This window comes from Myxocyprinus asiaticus, chromosome 46 (assembly GCF_019703515.2).
Source record: "Myxocyprinus asiaticus isolate MX2 ecotype Aquarium Trade chromosome 46, UBuf_Myxa_2, whole genome shotgun sequence".
NCBI lineage: Eukaryota > Metazoa > Chordata > Actinopteri > Cypriniformes > Catostomidae > Myxocyprinus > Myxocyprinus asiaticus.
Genome location: NC_059389.1, coordinates 26,979,948 through 27,000,644, shown reverse-complemented (window position 1 = coordinate 27,000,644; position 20,697 = coordinate 26,979,948). Strand labels below are relative to the sequence as shown.

Genomic DNA, 20,697 nt, shown 5'->3' with positions numbered 1-20,697 from the left:
CCTCTTTTCAGATGAGAGCAAGTTTTGTATTTCATTTGGAAACCAAGGTCCTAGAGTCTGGAGGGAGGGTGGAGAAGCTCATAGCCCAAGTTGCTTGAAGTCCAGTGTTAAGTTTCCACAGTCTGTGATGATTTGGGGTGCAATGTCATCTGCTGGTGTTGGTCCATTGTGTTTTTTGAAAACCAAAGTCACTGCACCCGTTTACCAAGAAATTTTGGAGCACTTCATGCTTCCTTCTGATGACCAGCTTTTTAAAGATGCTGATTTCATTTTCCAGCAGGATTTGGCACCTGCCCACACTGCCAAAAGCACCAAAAGTTGGTTAAATGACCATGGTGTTGGTGTGCTTGACTGGCCAGCAAACTCACCAGACCTGAACCCCATAGAGAATCTATGGGGTATTGTCAAGAGGAAAATGACAAACAAGAGACCAAAAAATGCAGATGAGCTGAAGGCCACAGTCAAAGAAACCTGGGCTTCCATACCACCACAGCAGTGCCACAAACTGATCACCTCCATGCCACGCCGAATTGAGGCAGTAATTAAAGCAAAAGGAGCCCCTACCAAGTATTGAGTACATATACAGTAAATGAACATACTTTCCAGAAGGCCAAAATTCACTAAAAATGTTTTTTTTATTGGTCTTATGATGTATTCTAATTTTTTGAGATAGTGAATTGGTGGGTTTTTGTTAAATGTGAGCTAAAATCATCACAATTAAAAGAACCAAAGACTTAACCTACTTCAGTCTGTGTGCATTGAATTTATTTAATACACGAGTTTCACAATTTGAGTTGAATTACTGAAATAAATGAACTTTTCCACGACATTCTAATTTATTGAGATGCACCTGTATATATATATATATACAGTTGTGCTCAAAAGTTTGCATACCCTGGCAGAAATTGTGAAATTTGGCAATATGACTGATCATGCAAAAAAACTGTATTTTATTAAGGATAGTGATCATATGAAGCCATTTATTATCACATAGTTGTTTGGCTTCTTTTTAATCATAATAATAACAGAAATCACTCAAATGGCCCTGATCAAAAGTTTACATACCCTTGAATGTTTGGCCTTGTTACAGACACACAAGGTGACACACACAGGTTTAAATGGCAATTAAAGGTTCATTTCCCACACCTGTGGCTTTTTAAATTGCAATTAGTGTCTGTGTATAAATAGTCAATGAGTTTGTTAGCTCTCACGTGGATGCACTGAGCAGGCTAGATACTGAGCCATGGGGAGCAGAAAAGAACTGTCAAAAGACCTGCGTAACAAGGTAATGGATCTTTATAAAGATGGAAAAGGAAATAAAAAGATATCCAAAGCCTTGAAAATGCCAGTCAGTACTGTTCAATCACTTATTAAAAAGTGGAAAATTCGGGGATCTCCTGATACCAAGCCAAGGTCAGGTAGACCAAGAAAGATTTCAGCCACAAATGCCAGAAGAATTGTTCGGGATACAAAGAAAAACCCACAGGTAACCTCAGGAGAAATGCAGGCTGCTCTGGAAAAAGACGGTGTGGTTGTTTCAAGGAGCACAATACGACAATACTTGAACAAAAATGAGCTGCATGGTCGAGTTGCCAGAAAGAAGCCTTTACTGCGCCAATGCCACAAAAAAACACCTTGACACGCCTCACAGCTTCTGGCACACTGTAATTTGGAGTGATGAGACCAAAATAGAGCTTTATGGTCACAACCATAAGCGCTATGTTTGGAGAGGGGTCAACAAGGCCTATAGTGAAAAGAATACCATCCCCACTGTGAAGCATGGTGGAGGCTCACTGACGTTTTGGGGATGTGTGAGCTCTAAAGGCACGGGGAATCTTGTGAAAATTGATGGCAGGATGAATGCAGCATGTTATTAGAAAATACTGGCAGACAATTTGCATTCTTCTGCACGAAAGTTGCGCATGGGACGCTCTTGGACTTTCCAGCACGACAATGACCCTAAGCACAAGGCCAAGTTGACCCTCCAGTGGTTACAGCAGTAAAAGGTGAAGGTTCTGGAGTGGCCATCGCAGTCTCCTGACCTTAATATCATCAAGCCACTCTGGGGAGATCTCAAACGTGCGGTTCATGCAAGAACGACCAAAGATTTTACATGACTTGGAGGCATTTTGCCAAGATTAATAGGCAGCTATACCACCTGCAAGAATTTGGGGCCTCATAGACAACTATTACAAAAGACTGCATGCTGTCATTGATGCTAAAGGGGGCAATACACAGTATTAAGAACTAAGGGTATGCAGACTTTTGAACAGGGGTCATTTCATTTTTTTCATTGTTGCCATGTTTTGTTTTATGATTGTACCATTCTGTTATAACCTACAGTTGAATATGAATCCCATAAGAAATATTACCAATTCTCCAAGGGTATGCAAACTTTTGAGCACAACTGTATTATAATATAATTTATACATTTATTGAACCGTTTCAATTAGACAGACAGACAGACAGACAGATAGATAGATAGATAGATAGATAGATAGATAGATAGATAGATAGATTTACTGAACACATCCCATTAAACATTCACAGTGATGTGGAAAAAGAAAGTGAACCCTTGGATTTAATAACTGGTCGATCCTCCTTTGGCAGCAATAACCTCAACCAAGCAATTCCGGTAGCTGTGAATTAGACCTGCAGAACACTCAGAAGGAATTTAGGAACATTCTTCTTAACAGAACTGCTTCAGCTCAGCCATATTCTTAGGATGTTTGGTGTAAACGGCTCTCGAGGTCATTCCACAGTATCTCTATCGGGTTAAGGTCTGGGCTCTGACTGGGCCACTCCAAAAGGTGGATTTTATTTTACTGAAGCCATTCTGTTGTGTATTTACTTTGTTTAGGGTCATTGTCCTGCTGCATCATGCAACTTCTACTGAGCTACAGCCACAGCCACCCTGACATTATCCTGTAGGATATCTTGATATAGATGAAATGTTTTAGTGCTTTTTATAAGTAAAAATAGCTCTGACCCACACCTCCAATCTCATTTCATTAATTGGATGCCAAGTTTGCCATCTCCTGACTCTAATTAGCTTTTGTTCACGTCATTCGCCTAGGGGTTCACATACTTTTTCCAACCTACACTGTGAATGTTTGAATGAGTTTTGAGACTCATTCTTTAAGAATCAGTGTCATTATTCCCTCAGCTTGTGCAATGTGACACAACTTCCTGAAAGCTGGACAGTAATTGATTTAACTAGGAGACTGTGAAGTACTCTCCAATCTGTGGCTTTGAGATTGATAGAATTACAGCTCAGGTTCAGATACTTATTTATTGACCGCAGAGAGGGATGAGGGGTCATGATGAAAGAGGGGAGACCTTTTGGCCCCTTCTCTGATGTGATAGTTCGGTAATGGAGCGCAGGGGATGGGGGGGTGGGGTCGCTCTCAGACCAGAGCGATTAGAAAGGTTTTCATGATGGCCTAGACTGAGACTCATTCTGGCCTCTGTGAGCAGTTTGGTAAGGTGTACAATCAAGCTTTTAATACCAAGATTGGCAAACTGATAGGTGGTTATTAGGATAAATAAGTCCCTGTTCCCCAAAGTCAAACTACTAAGACAAACAATAACTCTAGCACCTTGTATTTGGGCAGTCCCTATTTCACACTCTATATGAATATACACGCTCTATATCAAATTATTTTAGAAGATGTAGCAGATGTAGTCTGTCTGATAAAATACCTTTGGAACATACTTCATCAACGACTGAAAAGATTTTAATCATATTGAGTACATACTATGGAAGTACAGGAATTCACAGACACAGTCTTATTATACTTTGTATAATAAATAGTTGTTGTCTTGTATTTGGCATTACTCACAGTTTTCTGGCTTTGAAGGCCTCCGCAAACTCTCGGACGCTCCTCAAGGAGGCCAAATCCAGGGTCATGGCTTCAACGCGAGCTTTGCGCTAGTGAATAAAAAGAGAAAGAGATAAAAGAAAACCAGTAAACACACTGCACCAGCTACATCCATCAACATCACATCACTAACAAACTAAAAGCCAATGCCCACACATCCCATCCGAAAATCTCTGCTATATCTCACAGATAACGTGAAAAACAACTCCATCTCGCTTTCCCTAAATCAGGGCTGCATTTTCAATAGGGAATGTTGCACATTCTCGGACGGGAGCGCATCTCAATATCCTCTTTATGGCATTTTTATGACCCTCCGCACTGACTGTATCCGATCTTTGCTCTGTGCATCCTGTGCTTACACTAAGTAAATGTTAAGGCAGTGGCTTCCTTCTTTCATAATGTCCATAATGGCATATAGAACAGGCTCAAGGAGATAAATAATGTATGAGCAAAGCCAAATCCACAATAATGGTCCCTCTCAAAGCTGGCTTTTAGGTTTAGCTTTGATCAGACCGGAGCAAGATCGATATTAGGGAAGACACATAAATCACTATACAAAGGAAGGATCACGGTCTCACTGGTCAGAGGTTAGTTGAAGTTCTACTAAGGTAAAGAAAAGTCTGGTAAATTCCGTGATTTCAGTTTACATATACACCTTTGAAATACAGCGTGTTACAACATTTTTTGTAAGATTTAGCAAGAAAAATGGACACATTCAACCAAATTTACCTAAACAAGCTTTTAAAAACAGAAGTGCAGATTTCAAATGTCCAATTTTTTATATATGCATGTAATGTTATACGGCTGAAGTCAGAAGTTTACATACACCTTAGCCATATGCATTAAACTCAAGTTTTTCACAAGTCCTGAAATTTAATCGTAGAAAATATTGCCTGTCTTAGGTCAGTTAGGATCAGTACTTTATTTTAATTATGTGAAATGTCAGAATAATAGTAGAGAAAATGATTTATTTCAGCTTTTATTTCTTTCATCACATACCCAGTGGGTCAGAAGTTTACATACACTTTGTTAGTATTTGGTAGCATTGCCTTTAAATTGTTTAACTTGGGTCAAATGTTTTGGGTAGCCTTCCACAAGCTTATCACAATAAGTTGCTGGAATTTTGGCCCATTCCTCCAGACAGAAGTCTGAGTCAGGTTTGTAGGCCTCATTGCTCGCACACGCTTTTTCAGTTCTGCCCACAAATTTTCTATTGGATTGAGGTCAGGGCTTTGTGATGGCCACTCCAACACCTTGACTTTGTTGTCCTCAAGCCATTTTGCCACAACTTTAGAGGTATGCTTGGGGTCATTGTTCCTTTGGAAGACCCATTTTCGTCCGAGCTTTAACTTCATGGCTGATGTCATGAGATGTTGCTTCAATATATCCTCATAATTTTCCTTCCTCATGATTCCATCTATTTTGTGAAGTGCACCAGTCTCTCCTGCAGCAAAGTACCCCCACAACATGATGCTACCACCCCCATGCTTCATGGTTGGGATGGTGTTCTAAGGCTTGCAAGCCTCACCCTTTTTCCTCCAAACATAACGATGGTCATTATGGACAAAAAGTTCAATTTTTGTTTCATGAGACCAGAGGACATTTCTCCAAAAAGTAAGATCTTTGTCCCTATGTGCACTGTAATCTGGCTTTTTTATGGTGGTTTTGGAGCATTGGCATCTTCCTTGCTGAGCAGCCTTTCAGCATATTCACAAGGTCCATTGCTGTTGTTCTGGGATTGATTCGCACTTTTCACACCAAACTACATTCATCTCTAGGAGACAGAAAGAGGTTGCAAATGCTTCATGTTAATATTTTCACTGGGCATGGTGTCCAACAATGGTCGGACATTTGGATATTTTAATGGCTAAAGGAAACTCTGATATAAATATATATGTATGTATATATATATATATATATATATATATATATATATATATATATATATATATATATATTGTAAATTGCCTTCCACTATATGTTTACTAATACTACAAAGTTAGCAGTGCAAATGCTAAATTATATAGTTGTAATTTCAGAATTATGGTAACCACAACTTCTTTTTTATCAGTAAGCTAGCCAATCTATAAGTTTAAAAAGAAAATTTCAGGTCTATTTCTTTGACTTTTCTCAGCGTTTCCTTCTCACCGCAAACAGCTGTGTGCTAAGTTAGCAGGTTCCGCTAGTCCTGTACGGCATCTCTGATGAGGGAATATTTGATGAATGACTGTATAAACTCTGCTAATATTACAGTGGGGTTAGGAGACATGGGGCAATTTAATTATGGCATGTACAGTGCACCACCAGGTTAACATGAAAACCACCCCATCAGCACTTCTCCTATCAACAGCACATCTACAAACCACTTACAATTGCTAATCAGCCTCTGCGCAATTAGTGCCGTAGACGATTCTAGATGGCTACTGCACTATAAAGACTTCAGAGCAATCATGTCTAGTCTTGTCATACGCCCTCGATTGCAAACTGCAAGATATACAATAACTGTCCAACATCACTTTACATCAGATTATTACTGCCCAATGGGGCTTGACTAATATCTAGAGGTAACAAAAATTAGGACACTTGGTTATTAAAGACCATTAATATAATATTAAATGTGGAAGTTTCTGTTGACACAACAAATTGCCCACCACAACATTTTTAGCTATCTGATGACTCCAGTCCACAGATGCATGTGTGTGTGTATATATATATATATATATATATATATATATATATATATATATATATATATATATATATATATATATATTTTATCCGATCACAAAACGTTTTAGACCCTGTTTAAACCTGTATTTAGGACTGACCACAAGTGATCGGATCACCCAAAAAGCATCTTACTACCAGGTGGAAATATGGTCTAAAATTGGTCACCAGCAAAGCATCTACTATAACATTTGCTATTTATGTGTTACTAGTAAAACGGTTTATACCGTGAGAGTATTTGGCTACTTCGGACTGGCCGTCAATGGAGAAAGATGCTTTTTGCCCCCAGAATAGTGCAGTTATTGCATCTACCAACAGGAGCTAACTGGGCAATGTTAACCAGCCAAACCCTTAAGCCCTTGGTTTCAAGTAAACCTGTCTTAGCATGATGAAATATGGACAAATGCAAATGTAATTATTTAAATAATATAGGCTAGCATGAAATATAAATACCCTATAAATATTTTAAATATGACTGATAAGTGCTGAACAGTACAGTATGCACCTTAGGGCTCCTTTCTAGTGTACACAGCAGATGAGGAAAGATCAGCGTCCAGTTAGACTGATTACTGGGAGAGTGATGTGGCAGCAGTTGTGTGAGTTATTGAGTGTCAGGCTCCGGTATCCATATTTGGCAGGTGTACGCTGTGTAAAAACTGGGAGACAGGATATAACAGATGCTAGGAAATACAAGACGACAGATGTGAAGACTGATGACTAAATGATCTGGACAGATATCAAACCAAAACAGGTAGTTTTGATGTTCTGTGCTGTTGGTTAATAGACAGTACCAGTCTGACACAAGGTAGTCTAGCAGAGCCAGACGTTTGACTATTGGAATAAAGTCTGGTTCACTTTGCAACTTATTCTAGCCAAGAACCACCCAAATAGACAGGAAGAGACTGTCTGATTGACCAAACAAGGTTCACTTTTTTACGTGACATTTAGGGGCAGGTAAATATGAAGTCGATTAAACCAGAAAAAACCCCACTGAGCAACAAAGTGATAGCTCATTCAAATAATGATGCAAAAATCTCAACTAAAAGATGTACAGAAAACACCAAAGAAATAAATGGAAAATGTGCATTGCCAAAAAAGTCAGGGGCTTTGCAGGACCACGATCTGGCCATGCCCTCAACTCGCTCGTTTTCTGTCTCTCACCAACAAACAAAGAATTAACAGCCTACTGTTACCCATTAGCTGAAGTTATTAAAAACATACACACTTGGTCACTTATCATCTACTAGACAGATTCTTACAGTACACTAATTACAGCTGCAGTCCCCAAGGAGCAACCCGAGGTTAAGTGCCCTGCTTAAGGGTACAACAAAGGTTTTCTTACTAATTGTCCAGTTAGTAATTGTCCAGGTGGCCCCCACCTGATACTGAATCTGCAACATTTGCATAAACAACTTAAACACATTTCCACTACACTGTATAGTTGCCTCTCCATGCATTTGTATTCGGGCTTCCACAACAACTCGTTTTTATTAATCGTCCAGAAAAATAGTCGACTAGTTGGTGGGTCTATGTTTTTTTTGGTTTTTTTCTCGCCATATGAAACCTACAAGTGGTGAGCCAGGTGTAGGAGAGATACGGGCAAGCTGCTGTCTCACTTCGCATTTCCCGAAAACACTCATTAACTTTCATCGGAACCACTGTCAAAAACGAAACTGCGTGAGAGAGACTGAACAACAGCCAGAAAAAATAAACATTTTGAGATTTTAAACTTCATAAAAATTAAACTTTAGCATTCAATTTGTTTTATTTCTGTATGTATAGTGTCTAATAATTTATTGACAATGTGCATTAAAGTTTATCGTGTCAATAAAGCTAGATATGAATTAAATCTGCCAATTTGATCCTATTATTTTTTTTAAAGTCCACTGGAAAACACTAGAAAATTTTGCCCAACTTTTAATTACAGCATGTCCACTGATTTTATGGCATGTATACAAATACTCGTGTCAAAGATTTATACCTGTAAAAAATTTGTGATGAATTAACCTAAAAATATATATATTTTTTAAACTGAACATTTTAACATGTTCATATTTAAATAATTAAAAAAGTGATGACTAACCAATTTCTTGCAAGTTCTTTGAGACAAAGTATAAAGCAAATATATTTATGATTATATATATATATATATATATTAATGTTTGTTTTAATGTATCATGTACCATGATTAATCACGATTAATCACAGAAAATTGTGTGATTAATCAGTTAAAAAAATGGTAATCGATTCAAAGCCCTAGTTTTGATTATGCCATGAGGATGAATGGAAGCACTTTATAAAATAATAAAAAAAGTCAATTTTATGTTGAAAACTAATAGTTTTGCTTTTGATTAAGTTCTATCAATTAACTTGATTAGACAACCTACTGGTGATAAAACCTAATTAAATGGAAAACATGAAATATGGAAAAAATTAAATAGAATTTAGACAAAAAACAAAACAAACAAAAATAAACGGATTGCATAGGGCCTTAATCAGGCAACGGCACAAACACAGTCAATGTTTTGTAATGAGTTACTGCTGTCATTATTAATAGAAACTGTATATATAAAAAAACATCACAAGCATTAAATAAAAATTGGTTTAACATTAATTAAGGCTGGCAAATATCACTGACTTTTGTGAATAAGGTGCAAAGTTCATAATATTTTCTATAATAAGCCTAATTTACATCGAAAGGAGGATTTTTTGCACTGAAAAAACAACAAATGGCTCTGCATGGCACAATGTTATACCAGCAAGTATGAATCTGGGTTTTGGTGGTTAGTGAAAAAGGCACATATTTTTGTGGCGCAGCTGTTTAGTGAATTGCCCCCTCAATGTCTTCAATAAGGTCTGTAACTTTTCCAGCTAAAAGTAATAAAACAGTGTCATCAAAGTCTATCTTTGTTGTGTATTTCAGGTAACGCTACTCCAACTGACATTCTGTCATCCATTCATCATGTTTGGTGTCTGTTTCATAGCATTGTTCTCTCACATCTGGGATTTAGAGGAATCCATCATACATAACATATGGAGGATAGATGATTGCAGACAAATACAGACAAATTACAAGTTAGCAAATGCCAGATGTGTCACATGACATTCTTGAATCCACGGTATTGTTAAACCTACATTTTCTTCAGGGGATAAATATTTCCCCAACACACTCAAGAAAATTGAGGTACTGATACCAGAAAATGGTTCCGATTTAACTGACTCCCCAGTTTAAAGAGGAAAAAGGCCTCTCAACATATTTTAAGCCTTCCAGTAGAATCAAAATCTTTTATATATGTAGTTTATAGTCTATAAAGCATTACTAAGCAGTAAAAACAAGTAGGATATAACGTGGACACAGGAAGTGAGAGAATTCCAGGACGCTTCGGTGACTGACGACACATGCTCGGCATTTAGCTACAGCCCCGTTTAGGAGGAGATAAATTGGTTTTGCGGGAGCCCGTGGAAGCTGCGATGCTGCTCGGATATGATTTGATAAATGTATGATGGAGATGCAACAAACAGGTTTATTTTTTAAAGCGTAGGCACAAGCGCTCAAGAGGGTTTTTCCTCAGCTTTAGATTTATCACACGCCGGATGAGAAAAAGCCAGAGAGACAGGACGCAAGACCAGGAAGGACTAAATTTGACACAGCATTGGGGGTCCCCTAAGTGAACAGTCACAGAGACAAATATGTTTTCCCATTACAGTTGGAATGGATCCATTCTTCAGTCATGTGATATGGCATGATGGTAATCAGGCAGTATAAAGACACAGAAACAATACTCATATGGGTACAGTCCACAAACAAACATGGCTGGGGCTGAAAACATCATACAAATATAAGGCAGAAAGTTTCAGTGGTGTGGGATATTACCTCTGGCAGTGAATCACTCTTTTGTGTAGATATAGATGGCACATAATTTATCATTCATCATTTCAAGAGCAGTACAGATTGGAGCAAAACTTATCAGAAATTTTGTAAAATTTTTGTTACATTTAAACATTTATATTTACAAACAGGATTTGCATTTATATTTGATATATTACTTTGTTCAAATTTATAACAGTATATTTATGGTAGGATTTACACTCACATAGACATATAGCATTATATTTGGATTTTCGGCTACATATTCAGGATTTGTATTTATGTATTTGGATCCATAAACTGCATATATTAAGATTAACAGTATATTTAGGATTTACATGTAGGCCTATATATTCAGATTTACATAAAAATATATTCGGATTCACAACTTTATATTAAGGTTTTACGTTTGCATATATTTATATATACAGTATATATATATATATATATATATATATACTGTGTAAACTCAGCAAAACAAGAAACGTCCCTTTTTCAGGACACTGTATTTTAAAGATAATTTTGTAAAAATCCAAATAACTTTACAGATCTTTATTGTAAAGGGTTTATACAATGTTTTCCATGCTTGTTCAATGAACCATAAACAATTAATGAACATGCACCTGTGGAACGGTCGTTAAGACACTAACAGCTTACAGATGGTAGGCAATTAAGGTCACAGTTATAAAAACTTAGGACACTAAAGAGTCCTTTCTACTGACTCTGAAAAACACCAAAAGAAAGATGCCCAGGGTCCCTGCTCATCTGCGTGAAAGTGCCTTAGGCATGCTGCATGGAGGCATGAGGACAGCAGATGTGACCAGGGCAATAAATTGCAACGTCCGTACTGTGAGACAGCACCTAAGACAGCGCTACAGGGAGACAGGAAGGACAGCTGATCATCCTCGCAGTGGCAGACCAAGTGTAACAACACCTGCATATCACAATCTGAATATCACACCTGCGGGACAGGTACAGGATAGCAACAACAACTGCCCAAGTTACACCAGGAACGCACAATCCCTCCATCAGTGCTCAGACTGTCCGCAATAGGCTGAGAGAGGCTGGACTGAGGGCTTGTAGGCCTGTTGTAAGGCAGGTCCTTACCAGACATCACCGGCAACATCGTCACCTATGGGCACAAACCCACCTACGCTGGGCCAGACAGGACTGGCAAAAAGTGCTCTTCACTGACAAGTCGCGGTTTTGTCTCACCAGGGGTGATGGTCGTGTTTATCATAGAAGGAATGAGCGTTACACCGAGGCCTGTACTCTGGAGCGGGATCAATTTGGAGGTGGAGGGTCCATCATGGTCTGGGGCAGTGTGTCACAGCATCATCGGACTGAGCTTGTTGTCATTGAAGACAATCTCAACGCTGTGCGTAACAGGGAAGACATCCTCCTCCCTCATGTGGTACCCTTCCTGCAGGCTCATCCTGACACGACCCTCCAGCATGACAATGCCACCAGCCATACTGCTCATTCCGTGTGTGATTTCCTCCAATGACAGGAATGTCAGTGTTTTGCCATGGCCAGTGAAGAGCCCGGATCTCAATCCCATTGAGCACGTCTGGGACCTATTGGATTGGAGGGTGAGGGCTAGGGCCATTCCCCCCAGAAATGTCCAGGAACTTGCAAGTGCCTTGGAGGAAGAGTGGGGTAACATCTCACAGCAAGAACTGGCAAATCTTGTGCAGTCCATGAGGAGGAGATGCACTGCAGTATTTAATGCAGCTGGTGGCCACACCAGATACTGACTGTTACTTTTGATTTTGACCCCTCCTTTGTTCAGGAACACATTCCATTTCTGTTAGTCACAAGTCTGTGAAACTTGTTCAGTTTATGTCTTAGATGTGGAATCTTTTTATGTTCATACAAATATTTACAAATTAAGTTTGCTGAAAATAAAAGCAGTTGAAAGTGAGAGGACGTTCCTTTTTTGCTGAGTTATATATATATATATATATATATACACACACACATACATACACCGATCAGCCACAACATTAAAACCACTGACAGGTGAAGTGAATAACGTTTATTATCTCATTACAATGGCACCTGTCAAAGGGTGGGATATGTTAGGCAGCAAGTGAACAGTCAGTTCTTGAATTTCATGTGCTAGAAGCAGGAAAAATGGGAAAGCGTTAGGATCTGTGCGACTTTGACAAGGGCCAAATTTCGATGACTAGACGACTGGGTCAGAGCATCTCCAAAACGGCAGGTCTTGTGGGGTGTTTTCTGTATGCAGTGGTTAGTACCTACCAAAAGTGGTCCAAGGAAGGACAACCGGTGAACTGGCGGCAGGGTCATGGGCACCCAAGGCTCATTGATGCGTGTGGGGAGCAAAGGCTAACCCGTCTGGTCCGATCCCACAGAAGAGCTACTGTAGCACAGAATGCTGAAAAATTTCATGCTGGCCATGATAGAAAGGTGTCACAACACACAGTCCATCACAGCTTGCTGCGTATGGGGCTGTATGGTAACAGACTGGTCAGAGTGCCCATGCTGACCCCTGTCCACCGCTGAAAGCAACTACAATGGGCACGTGAGTGTCAGAACTGGACCATGGAGCAATGGAAGAAGGTGGCCTGGTCTGATGAATCACGTTTTCTTTTAGATCACGTGGATGGCCAGGTGCATGTGTGTCGTATACCTGGGGAAGAGATGGCAGCAGGATACACTATGGGAAGAAGGCAGGCTGGCAGAGGCAGTGCTCTGGGCAATGTTCTACTGGGAAATACCATCATTTGGATGAGACGTTAAACCAAGGTCCTGACTCTCTGTGGTCATTAAAAATCCCAACAATCATCCATGCGATGATCTAATCAGCCAATCGTGTGGCAGCAGTGCAGTGCATAAAATCATGCAGATAAGGGTCAGGAGCTTCAATTAATGTTCACATCAACCATCAGAATGGGGAAAAAATGTGATCTCAGTGATTTGGAATGTGGCATGATTATTGCTGCCAGAGGTGCTGGTTTGATTATTTCTGTAACTGCTGATCTCCCGGGATTTTCACACATAACAGTCTTTAGAATTTACTCCGAATGGTGCCAGAAACAAAAAACATCCAGTGATGCAGATGGAAATACCTTGTTGATGAGAGAGGTCAACAGAGAATGACCAGACTTGTTCGAACTAACAAAGTCTATGGTAACTCAGATAACCGCTCTGTACAATTGTGGTGAGAAGAATATAATCTCAGAATGCTATTCTGAGATGTGGGTTGGTGCTGTTTTGGCAGCACAAGGGGTACCTACACAATATTAGGCAGGTGGTTTTAATGTTGTGGCTGATTGATGTATATATATGAGCAATTCAAGCATGGAGTTCCACCTGTTTTCTCCAGGGGGCAGTAAGCGAAACTTTCTGTAAAGGCAATGCACAGCTTATACAGAGAACAAACCACACTAACAGAGAGCAGACAACACAAGATGAGAACTCTCATGGTTGGGGGCATTGATATCAGAGAAAAAAAATAATAATAATGTATTTATTAGAAAGATATTAACAAAGATAATAGTCTCCCTCCTAGCGCTGTTATGAAATGGAGATGTGATTATCCGTCTCTTTTCGTTCAGAATTTGAGGTTAGATGTTAATAAATATGTAATTCCTAACAAAATTAAAGAAATCCCATTTAAAATAATAAATCGATATTACCCCTGCAATGCCTTTATTAGCAAATTTAAGGGTGATATTTCACCATTTTGTTGTTTCTGCAAAGAGGAAGCAGAAACAATCTTACACTTATTTTTTTAAATGTAGGCATACAAAATCATTTTGGTCTCAAATCTCTTTAATTGTTTTTGAGATTTTTCACAAAATTATTAAAATAACTGATTCAATGGTCTTGTTTTTGGAATATGATAGTGGTTTATTGGAGATTGACAACACAATTAAAGTTTTTGCTTTGTTTGGGAAATATCACATACACAAAGCAAAGTTTATGTCAAATGTACCAAATATTAGTCTCTTCTACAATGACCTTAAGATTTTTTATGATTCTTTCCATTCTTTAAAGAACAATAGAAAAGCTGATCAGACATCTTTGCTGTTGAAAAAGATTATTGATAGAGATTCATAATTGTAAGTCAGAAGTATATTGTATGATGTATATGTATATTAAGCTGCACATGATTTATATATTTGTATTCCCCTGTTATATGATTAAAAAAAATAAAAAAAACACACACAAGATGAGAACACATTCTTTGTACAAACACAGCTTGATGAAGCGCAAATCCGAAGTCAGGGATCTCAAGACGTGATTTTCTAAGTTTCAAACTTTGTTTAACTTGACACAGCGACCTAAAAACTGTATTTTTGTGATGCAATGCAACCAAGACAATCCAAAAGCATCCGTCTGACGCATGTGAACATTGACACGTCCTTAGACAAGCCCTTATAATAAATCTTGGACTGATTGACGAATTCAATTTCAAAATGGATTGCTGTGAACTGTAGGCCTATGTTCAATAACATGGAAATAAACAATATATTGCATTCTAAAGCAACTTTTTGTATTGTCTTTTTTAATGCTTAACTTGTGTGCTAAAATATTGTAATGTATTTTAATTATCTGTATTATTATTTTTATTATATATATATATATACACAGTTGCAATCAAAATTATTCAACTCCCCTGACCAGCAATACATTCTGGTGATGTGAATTAAAACACATCAACTAAAATCTCAGTAAACAGTCAAAGTAAGTTTTTAATACACATTTGAGCGATTTTGAGAACAAAGAGTTCAGTTTACCCAAATTTTAAAATAAAAAAATAACTAATTCTCTCCACAAATGTCATGTCAAAAATATTCAACCCCCCAAAGTCAATCATTTGTGGAGCATCGTTTATCCTTAATAACAGCAAATAAATGTTTCAGGTAAATGTTCTCAGGCTTTAGACACCTCTATTAGAATTTTTACACATTTTTCATGATCAAAAGCTTCCAGCTCATTGACATTCTTTGGTTTCTGTGCTGCCACTGCTTCCTTGAAATCCCAACAAAGGTTTGCAATGGAATTTTAATGATGGACTGAAAGGGCCATTTAAGGACATTCCACGACCTATCCCTGAACCAGATTTTGGACAACTTGGATGTATCCTTGGTGTTACTGTCTTGCTGGAAAGTCCAGTGATCACCGAGCTTCAATTTACATACTGAAGGCATCACATTTTTCATCCAAAATGGCCTGATTCCTGAAAGAATCCATGGTGTCAGTCACATAGTCAGGATAGCCATTTCCTGCAGCCGTAAAACACCCCATAACAGGACTGACCCACCTCCATGCTTGACTGTGGGGATAGTGTCGTTCTTGTCATCACCTTGTCATCTTACTCCAGACGTACTGCTGACCCATGGGTCTAAAACTCATTTTCAGTTTAGTGTCATACGTCTATAAAACCTTCTTCCAGGACTCCACAGGTCTTTCCTAATTACTTCTTGAATATTCAAGTCAACATTTCCCTTGATGAATTTTTGCTTTCTTCCACACCCCAAGAAGGTTGCTGTTGTACCATATTTAAAAAATGTATGAATGGTGCTGCCAACTTTGTCTATTGGAAATTGAAGTACTTTGGAAATGTACTTTTAGCCATGACCTTTCTTGTGTACTGAAATAATCTCTTCTATTAGCTTTTGAGACAGATTATTTTTAATTGCATTTTTTGCACAGAAATACATTTTTGCATACAATGCTAAACTTAAATTTTCAAACTTAAATAAGTGCCATTGCAGATTGATGACTTAATTTTGTTTTAAAACAATTACTTGTGTAGCCTTACATATTTAAGAAACAGCTATATGCAATAGGGGTTGAATAATTATGGCATGGCTGTATTTTAAAAAAAATCCTGCTATTTAGAAATATTAGTTTATATATTCACACTATGACTCTGAATGTGTCACTCAACTGATATAGATGTAAAGTTAAAAAATTCTGGGTCATCAGAAAAGCTTACCTTTGTAAATCCTTACTGTCTTGGGGGGGGTGGGGGTTGAATAATTTTGATTGCAACTGTGTGTGTGTATATATATATACTGTATATATACACACACACACACACACACACACACACACACACATTGGCGGCCAAAAGTTTGGAATAATGTACAGATTTTGCTGTTTCGGAAGGAAATTGGTACTTTAATTCACCAAAGTGGCATTTAACTGATCACAAAGTATAGTCAGGACATTACTGATGTAAAAAAACAGCACCATCACTATTTGAAAAAAGTAATTTTTGATCAAATCTTGACAGACCTCATTTCCAGCAGCCATCACTCCAACACCTTATCCTTGAGTAATCATGCTAAATTGATCATTTGGTACTAGAAAATCACTTGCCATTATATCAAAAACAGTTGAATGTTATTTGGTTTGTTAAATGAAGCTTAACATTGTCTTTGTGTTTGTTTTTGAGTTACCACAGTATGCAATAGACTGGCATGTCTTAAGGTCAATATTAGATCAAAACTGGCAAAAAAGAAACAGCTTTCTCTAGAAACTCATGAGTCAATCATTGTTTTGAGGAATGAAGGCTATACAATGCTTGAAATTGCACAAAAAAATAACTGAAGATATCATACAAAGGTGTACACTACAGTCTCAAAGACAAAGAACAACTGGCTCTAACAAGGACAGAAAGAGATGTGGAAGACCAGATGTACAACTAAACAAGAGGATAAGTACATCAGAGTCTCTAGTTTGAGAAATAGACACCTCACATGTCCTCAGCTGACAGCTTCATTGAATTCTACCTGCTCAACACCAGTTTCATGTACAACAGTAAAGAGAAGACTCAGGGGTGCAGGCCTTATGGGAAAAATTGCAAAGAAAAAGCCACTTTTGAAACAGAAAAACAAAAATTAAGGGTTAGAGTGGGCAAAGAAACACAGACATTGGACAACAGATAATTGGAAAAGAGTGTTATTAATGTCCTGACTATACATTGTGATCAGTTGAATGCCACTTTGGTGAATAAAAGTACCAATTTCTTTCCATAAGAGCAAAATCTATTTATAAATATTTAAATATAAATGTATAATTATTTAACCATTATATATTGAACTATTGTTATTTGAGGGGCTTTCTCAGCAAATATTTATGTATGTGATTAATTCATTGGCATACCATGTAAATAATTTAATTAAATATTTTAATTAATTCGATTGACAGCCCTAACATACATATATATATATACACACACACTACCATTCAAAAGTTTGGGGTCACTTGACTGAAATGTTTCTCATGATCTTAAAAATCTTTTGATCTGAAGGCGTATGTTTAAATGTTTGAAATAAGTTTTGTAGACAAAAATATAATTGTGCCACCATATTAATTTATTTCATTATAAAACTAAAATTTTATTAAAAAAAAAAAATATTGAAATTGAAATGGATGACTTGGACCAAATAATAAAGAAAAGCAGCCAATAAGTGCCCAACATAGATGGGAACTCCTTCAGTACTGTTTAAAAAGCATCTCAGGGTGATACCTCAAGAAGCTGGTTGAGAAAATGCCAGCTTAAAATATAACATAGTTTTTATTTATTTTGGGTTTTTTTTAGTCACAACATAATTCCCATATTTCCATTTCTATTATTACATAGTTGTGATGACTTTACTATCATTCTAAAATGTGAAAAAAAATAAAATAAAATAAAGAATGAGTAAGTGACCCTAAACCTTTGAATGATAGTGTATATATCTATACATATAATTACAACTATATATTCAGAATTTGCATGTATATATTTGGATAAATATCTAGGACCTGGATCTGATTTATAATTATATATTTGGGACTTACATTTACATATTCAGATATATGTTTATATAATCCGATTTTCAAGTGTATACTGAAGAATATAAGTACCCATTTGGATTAAATATGTGTATTTTTAATTATTAATTATATGTGTAGTTATACAGGATTTATTTTGTACATTCAGATCAATAGATACATTTAACCATTACATATTTATATATATATATATATATATATATAGAATTACAAACATATATTCAGGATTTGCATGTATATTTGAAAATATCTCAATATATTTAGATTTACAACTACTGTTTATACTCAGGACTACAACAATACTTTTGAAATGAAAAATATATCTGCAAGATTTATTTTGTATATTCAGATGTATGAATGCATTTATTATTTAACCTTCAGAGACAAAGTATAAAGATTGATGATAGATTTTCTTTTTTTTTTCCTCTGTCATTGTGTTTCCTCCTTGATCATATGAAGCCACTGATTATTATAAAAATCACGATATTTAAGCATATTTTGTTTTGCGGTGAATTCTATGTGACTTCAGAAAGCATAGCAGTCTTTGTGAAAAACTTGATTTTTAGGCACATTTTGTTTTGAGGTGACTGTTGTGTGACTTTAGCAAGCATGTGACATTCCCCCCCCCCAAAAATGGTTTGTTTGTTGTTGGTGATAAAGTTTAGAGTTTTAGCTACTGTTATGTGTATATTCTTATTTTTCTTATTTTTTTTTTTTACCATTTTTAATACAAACAAAAGTATTGTTTAATTTCTGTAAACAAACATTGCAATTTTGCTATTCTGAGTCTCTGAGGGTTAATAATACAGTATATATTAGAGCTGTACATTTCTGTTAAATGCTGTTTTCTAAATGTATTTTGACAAGAAGATTAGTATAGCCTATATCGAGTCAAATTTCAGCACTTTCAAAATCTGCGATTAATTACAATTAACGATGAAAAAATAATGCAATTAAATACTGATTGACTGACAGCTCTAATATATACTGTAGATTTATATTCTGGCCAATTTTCGATATATCGATGACTATATAAAAATTTTTTAAAAAACACATCAAGTTCACATCAAAATCATAATATGCAGCCATTTACATTTTGCATGATCACTTGACAAATATTCAACTATAGAGCTTTTCACACTTGAAAACATTAATCCTGGGTCATTATAAACCTTGTGTAAACGGAATCCTGGGTTATACTGTTTCATGTTTCACACTGTACATAATTTACCCCTGGGTTAATAAGTAATTCTGGGTATTCATGTTCCAATTTTTCACACTGTACATTCATAAACCCCAGGTTAATGTTCTTATTTGCATATTTGCGGTGTCAGTAACATGATTGGACGAATACAGCTTACGACGGACACGCAACCTGTCAGTGGAGCTGCTCTTGTGTAGAAATGTCGCTCAACAAATCAGCTCTGCTTGTCTTTCGTCTTCTGAAATATGCCATGAAAACATGGAATACTGTTTCTTCATCACGGCAGTTATCGTGTTTGCCATCACTGTTCGATGGTTTCCCTCAGACAGAGAATGAAAACTGCTCCAGAGCAGGGTTTCATGACCCCGGGTAAAAAGCGGTGCTAACCCCCTTTTAAAATTACAAGTGTGAAACGTTGCTTTGCCCGGGGTTAAAAGCGGGGTTAAGTGCTGAGTGAACAGCATGATGTTTTATAAAGTCTGGAACAATGCAGAGAATTAATAGAAAGAACAGAAATACTGGAGCACGTCCAAAATGGGGTGCACAAGCTGGATGCCTGCTTTCCTGTGCAGATTAAAGCCTCTTGAAGAAAATAAAGTTTATTGCCTGGAAACAGGAGGGAGAAGCCATGTAAAAGCATTAAAGCAGCGGAGGTGAACAATTAGACAGATGGACGCGTTTCAGAGGAAAAAGAAAGAGGGAGAGAGTGCATATATGGACAAAACTATTGAAGAATTTTATGAGAAGCTCACATCTCTTCAAGGACACAGGACGAGAGGAGACACAAGCTTTCTGTGGTGAACTTTAATGTTAAACGCTGAGTGTGCAAACAGCATAGAGCAGCTGACGGGCCAAAGAGCTCTGAGCTTCACTGCAACTTTGCTCCTTGAAACTCACACAAGAGTATAAGCAGCATTAATTAATGGCGTTAATTATTATAAATACATAAAATGATTTTTTTTATTTCTTTTTTTTTATTATTATTAAAAACCATTAAAAAAAAATGTAAGGAGTTCTTTTAAATTGAAGTAGAAGAAAGCTGTTATGTTCTAAAGTTTCTCTCTCTCTCTCTCTCTCTGTTTTCTTACAACCATTTCTCCTTATATATTAAACTCCAGTCTTTTCTGAATTACTTTCTAACTCCCTTTCTTAATCAGACTATAGGTTATCTGGCTTATTACACAACCACTTACCAA

General features: G+C 37.0%; 1 protein-coding gene across 1 annotated transcript in view; it reads right to left on the bottom strand.

Moving 5' to 3' along the window:
- The window catches only part of LOC127436304 (WW domain-containing oxidoreductase-like), a 378,771-nt gene that overhangs the window by 255,138 nt on the left and 102,936 nt on the right, over positions 1-20,697 (bottom strand). The window contains exon 6 of the mRNA XM_051690377.1: positions 3,843-3,931. Within this exon, the coding sequence (XP_051546337.1) occupies positions 3,843-3,931 (89 nt within the window). The remainder of the gene's footprint in view (positions 1-3,842; positions 3,932-20,697) is intronic.